We start from the raw sequence: 6,050 nt of genomic DNA, 5'->3' as shown, positions 1-6,050 counted from the left end.
GCTGGTGCCCTGAGCTGGAGAAGCCACATGGACCTGCCCTGATGCAACCAGACCTCTGAAGCCGGAGAAGGCACATAGAGACCCCTGCCAGCGCTGAGATGCTTACAATGCCACTGGATCCAAAGACTTTCTACCCACTGGCTTGTGATCGTCCTGCACTCGGCATCATTGCCTGTGTTTTGTGAGTCTGAAGAGAACTTTATAGATTGGTATCAGATCTATGGGCTAATATCGGACTTATGGACTTGGACTGGAATGGGTTGGCATGCTTTCTCAATGTTCAATTCCTCTTGTATGTAAAACTCTTTCTTATACATATGCATGTTTATGAATTTGTTTCTCTAGTCTACCCAGACTAACACAATGTCAGTCAAAATAGACTGGGTTCTTGAGAGGGAGCTGGACAGGCCATACCACAGTGATAGACACAGAATGGCCAGAAAGTAAACTATTTTCAGGTCTTGGTAATGACATGTTTGTGACTGACAGTAAATGTGACCGATTAATTGAACAGAATGTAGTCTAGAATAGATGCAAATATACATGGGCATTCAATATCTAGTCATATTTCAAATTCGTGGACTGGAAATAATTGCTAGTCAGTGGCATTAGTATAATCGGTTGGTTGTGCAAGAAGGAAATGAAAGCAAGCCCCTCCCTCCCTCATTACCCTGAGTCCCGATGAAGCAAAGATTTAGATGCTAATGGAAAGCTGGAAGAAAACTTGAAAACAGTCTTCTCGGAGGAGTTGTGGATAAACCTTTCTAAGCAAAATCCAGAAGCCTTCAAGGAAAAATTAATAAAATAATACTACTTGAATTTTAAAATCCTCCCCCTCCCTGAAAAAAAAAGTACTCAAAGTCACAGGAAAAAATTAAGACGCTGTAGGTGCTAATATTAAAGAGTCTGAAAAGTTGCCCTATTTCATCTTCAGGGACCGGAGGTATTCATAACTTGGCATCTGTGGCTTGACTCTATGTGTTAGCCTGCCGGCCTGCCAACAACATGCAACATACCACTTTGTGCCAGGGGTTCCAGACTGCTGACAGAAGGCGCACGTCCACAGGGTCAGAAACAAAAAGGCGTGATGATTCACATTGTGGCAACAGCTGCGTGTCGTGTCCTACATCCCATGGCAGGGGAAGTGTAGGGTCCCAGGAGAAGGCTGCATATCCTGCTGAGGAAACCCAATTTGGGGGCACATGTATCTTTCTTACTGAGCCACGAGCAAACCTTCCCGGCCTTTGCTGCAGAAGGAGCACTGTCTTCGTTCTACCAGACAGGGACATGCTGTCTTCTGCTCTCAAGGAGGACGCTGTGCACCTATGTCAGGGCTCTTCACTGAAGATATCGGCAACACAATAAGGCTGTTAGCAAGGAAGATGAGCCTTTCTACTCCCAGGAAGAGTTACAGTCGCTGTAACTCACAGGGCAATTCTGCCCTGCCTTAAAGGCCACCAGGAGTCAGCACTAACATGATAGCATTGAGGTGTTTTTTTGTGTACGTGTGTTCTGTTTTGTTGAGTGGCACCTTTTACAAGGTGTGAAGAAATGCCAGAGATCCCTAGAGCAGCGGTTCTCAACCTTCCTAATGCCACAACCCTTTAATACAGTTCACGTTGTGGTGACCCCAACCATAAAATTATTTTCGTTGCTACTTCATCCCTGTAATTTTGCTACTGTTATGAATCAGGCAACCCCTGTGAAAGGGTCATTTGACCCCCAAAGGGGTCGCAACCCACAGGTTGAGAACCGCTGTCCTGGAGCATTGAATCCCAGCAATAAAAAGACCCTACCAGCCCATTAGAAATCTGGGCAGAGGGCACGGGAAGAAAAAGCCAGATGGTGAGCAGACACTTCCCTCTCACGCTCACAAACTGAGACCCACCAGTCGGGAGCAGAAAACCTGCTGCTTGCTTGCCTGCCCAGTACCTGTCTGAGATAATGGCCCCGTGAGTCAGGCCCCTCTTACTTTTGCTGGAAGAGACCCCGGGGCGGGGAGTCAAGCCAGGAGAAGGAAGGGCTGGAGAGGGTGCCTTCCCTGTGGAGAAGAGCGCATGTCCTCCGTGTCGGTCGGTCGACTACGTCTGGGAAGACGCATGGGAAGAACTTGGTGGTGGTGTTTCCCTCGGGGAAAGGACACAGCCGGGGTCTGGAAAGTAAGAAAGGGTTACTTTCCCTGCTTTACCCTTTGTACTGTTTGGGGGGTTTTTTGTTTCGTTTTGCTTTTTACATGTGTGTGTATATTTATTTCCTCAAATTTAATAAAATTTTAAAATAAAAAGTATTATACACTCACAGAAGCTGAAAGCAATAAACCTCGAGTGAGACCACGTATATGCAGAGTCTGATCCCAAAGGTCTCTAGAAAGAGAAAAACTCATTCAGACAAGGAAGCTTTTTCTTTCAGTGAGGGACTTCCACACTTGTATTGTTTTTTCAATGGAGAACTAGGTTTTGTTTGCTTCTGGGTTTGAGTACATAGGTATTGAAATCAAATCCCCAGGATTCAAATCCTGATTGTTCAACTCAGTAGACTTTGGGCAAGTTACTTACCTCTGAGGGTTACTTGCCTGATGCTTTAGCGAGACTGAGTCTTGCCCAAGACAGCCCCATCTTTTTCAGGGGAGCAGCTGGTGGATTTGAAATGCTGGCCTTGCGGTTAGCAGTTCAACAATTAACCTACAAGGCCATCAGGGCTCCCTGATCATATGCATAACAAATAGCAACATGTCAGGTGCTGTGCAGTCAGTTCCAACTCAGGAATCCTGTGTACAGCAGTGCAACACACCCATTCCCGCGCCATCCTCACAATTGGATTTCAGCACCATGATGATGATGATGATGTCGTCGTCTGCGCCATCGAGTCTGTTCCGACCCACAGTGACCATATGCAAAACAGCACTGGCCTGCATTCCAACACAGGTCTGTCTAACTCCAAAGCCCAGTGTTCTTGATGGCGCTGTGTCCATGAGTAAGAATAAGCGGAAGGCAAGGGTGTGGGCCACCCCACCTTCTACACTCACAATTCTAGAGGTGCCAGTCACCAGCGGCCTGCCCACATGGGGTGTCCCTGCCAGCCACGGTCTTGTGGTTCTCCTAGTCTCCAGTTCCTTTGCTCATCTGCCACACACTTTTGAGTAGATGTGCTCAGAAAAATCTGCATTCACAAACATGAGAGGAAAGAAGTTGCATGCTTACAGGCATGAGGTGGTTCATTCCCTTTACAGGCGGATAATCAAAACTCGCTTTTGTTATTTCCTCAGAGCATCAGTTTGGATGAGTTCAAATCGTTTTGCCATTTTACGACCCACCTGGAAGACTTTGCTATTGCCATGCAGATGTTTAGTTTAGCTCATCGCCCTGTCCGCCTGGGTAAGCTCGATCTTCTCTCTCAGCTTCCCTCGGCCTTCCCATGGGTGACAACAGGGAAAGAGCGAGGTCGGGAAAGTCACTGTGGGCCTGTCCATTCCTGGGGGTGGGGAGGGGCAGTCTGGGTTTGCAGCCCTTCCACCCCCGTGGCTTTCTGTGCCTTCACTCGCTCCTTTTCTCCTGGAAAGGAGAAGAGAATTAGAGTGTTATGTTGAAAGCATTGCTTTTTATTTACTTAAACAATAGTTTATCACGTCACTATGTTCTTGGTGTGTATGTTTTTGTTGTCCATTCTCTGCCCAAAAGATAGAAATGCCTGCTGGTTTTCACTTCGTAAATGATGAAATGCTGGGGAGTCTGCTTGGGTGAGGAATTGGATGTATGTATGTTTTGTTTCCAGCCGAGTTCAAGCGGGCCGTGAAAGTCGCCACCGGCCAGGAGCTCTCCAACAATATCCTGGACGCCGTCTTCAAGATCTTTGACGTGGACGGCGACGAGTGTCTGAGTGCTGGAGAGTTCCTCGGCGTGTTGAGAAACAGGATGCATCGAGGCTTATGGGTAATGAATGGGTCGTCAGTGACTACAGGGTCCATGTCTTTAAAAGGTCCCTGAGCTGCACAGAGTGCTCCCTGGGTCACTAGCCTGCAGGTTGGTGGTCTGACTCTCACCAGTAGCACCTCAGAAGAAGGCCCTGGTGGTTGGTGTTCATCCGATTAGTATCAGTCACTCAGTCCACCTGTAGGCAGGTAGTCAGGCTAGAGAGAGAGCTAGGAAGGGAAGGGATGACAGAGAGAGAGAAATAGACAATGGTGACTTCTTGAAAACCCGCCCTCCCCACTGCCATCAAGTCAGCTCTAACTCATCACAGCCCTGCAGGACAGAGTAGAACTGCCCCTGTGGGGCCTGCGGCTGCACATCTTGAGCACAAAGCCTCATCTTTCTCCCTTGGAGCAAGTAGTGGGTCTGAACTGCTAACTTTGCAGTTAGCAACTTGCCTGGGGCTCCTACATGAGGACAGGGCTATTAACTTACAACCCAGAAGAACAAGCTCAGTTTATTGCTGCAAATATAATTTAGTGATAGGAGAAAGCGCACGTGTCATCCAGGAAAGACCTTCGCTTGCTTTTGCTGTGCTCCTGCGGTCCACCCTTTAACTTTTCCCCTGTGCTGAGAAGGGGCTAGCCACTGAGAACTTCATCACAGTGAGCCTGTGGGAATGAAGTGACTTCTCTCCAAGGCTTCTCATTCAGTATATTGAGACTCCTGTGCCTCCTTCATTTTAACGAAGGTTCGCCCGAAGTTATAGGCCTGTAATTGTTCCAGATAGCCAAATAAAGGTCACCAGGAAAAGGCAACCATAAAGTAACTATTTTAAACCACTAGACCAAGAAGATTGCCCCGAGATTCCGCATCTTCTCGGAGAAGGAGCTCGGCCCTGTCTGCGTGGTCAGCCCCACCCTCAGTCCTTCCAGAGCCGACTTCTCTCACAGACATCCTCTCTCCTCGCTTCTCAGCCCTCTGCCCCAGACCCTTTTGGGAAGACGGGGGGGAAATGATAACGTAAACTACACAGTAAACGATGCTTAAGCTTGAAGAGAAATTAATGACCCTTAACTTGTACTTTTGGCTAACAGGTACCCCAACAACTCAGTGTACAAGAGTACTGGAAATGCGTAAAGAAAGAAAGCATTAAAGGAGTGAAAGAAGTCTGGAAACAGTCTGGGAAAAGTCTGTTTTAAACATAACAAGGGATGGCATTGCTCCAGATGTGTGGATTTGGGGTGGTTGTCTTAAAGATGGAGATCTTCCGTTTTCTTTGTGATAAAAAGGTGCCTTGTAATTGCTTTCTGAATCAATATTAAAAGAACCAATATTCAATTCTCTCAGAAGACTAGGATCGAAGCAATGTGTTCTGTTTTAAGAAGCCATTGAGTTCTTAAAACCATGTGTGTGCTATACATGCTTCCAGAAGGGTAAATAAGTACTTACCGAAAAGAAGTGCTGGATACACAAGACCAGTCTCCATTTCCAAAATTCCCAGTGTTCTGTATCTGACAACGTGGATTACAACTTCGATTCAGGTTTTCTAATCTGACTCATAGCTCTTGTATATTTTCTATGGCTTGTGTATTTTATTTCCATTAGCTTAAGTGTGTATTAGTTATCTTAAACAGAACATGTAAATTTCAATGTCCTACCTGGAAACAATAAAAGAATTGCATAGACACAAATATGACTGATGTGCTTTTTGTTTTGTGTTGTTTTTTGTTTTGTTTTTTTAACTACCTTTTAAAGAAAAAAATTACACTAATCCCTCACCAGCCTCAGCAGTTTTTGTTGCTAGAAACTGGTGGGTTGGTAAAACCTTGCTCACAAGGTCAGGGTCTCCTGGTAATGAGGTGTGGGGAATGTTTAAAATGGCACTCAGAAATCATCAGCATTAAAGCAGATAAAATGGTATCATACAATGGCGTTTTTTTTAAGTACGTGATACACACATTAAAAAAACAACAACAACCATGCTTCACAAAAGAAACTGGCAAGGATTGAGAATGTGTCCACTCCCTGGCTAAATGGCTGGTTCCTGACTCCATGGCTGGGACAGAAAGAAGGTGCAAGATGAACCTGAACCGCCCTGGGCCTAAAAGTGAGGATGTGGGGGGGCCTATCAGCAGGACA

The 6,050-nt window shown here is 46.2% G+C and overlaps 1 protein-coding gene across 1 annotated transcript in view; it reads left to right on the top strand.

The window, feature by feature from the left end:
* The window catches only part of MICU2 (mitochondrial calcium uptake 2), a 95,670-nt gene extending 90,068 nt beyond the window's left edge, over positions 1 to 5,602 (top strand). The window contains exons 9-11 of the mRNA XM_004714823.2: positions 3,266 to 3,374; positions 3,772 to 3,929; positions 5,006 to 5,602. Coding sequence (XP_004714880.1) covers positions 3,266 to 3,374; positions 3,772 to 3,929; positions 5,006 to 5,110 — 372 coding nt within the window. The 3' untranslated portion in view covers positions 5,111 to 5,602. The remainder of the gene's footprint in view (positions 1 to 3,265; positions 3,375 to 3,771; positions 3,930 to 5,005) is intronic.
* The last annotated feature ends 448 nt before the right edge of the window (positions 5,603 to 6,050 follow it).

This window comes from Echinops telfairi, unplaced genomic scaffold (assembly GCF_000313985.2).
Source record: "Echinops telfairi isolate 266 unplaced genomic scaffold, ASM31398v2 ScPeMD7_2565;HRSCAF=3150, whole genome shotgun sequence".
Classification (NCBI taxonomy): Eukaryota; Metazoa; Chordata; class Mammalia; order Afrosoricida; family Tenrecidae; genus Echinops; species Echinops telfairi.
The sequence above is the reverse complement of the archived record's forward strand: the minus strand, read 5'-3'. Positions and strand labels throughout refer to the sequence as shown.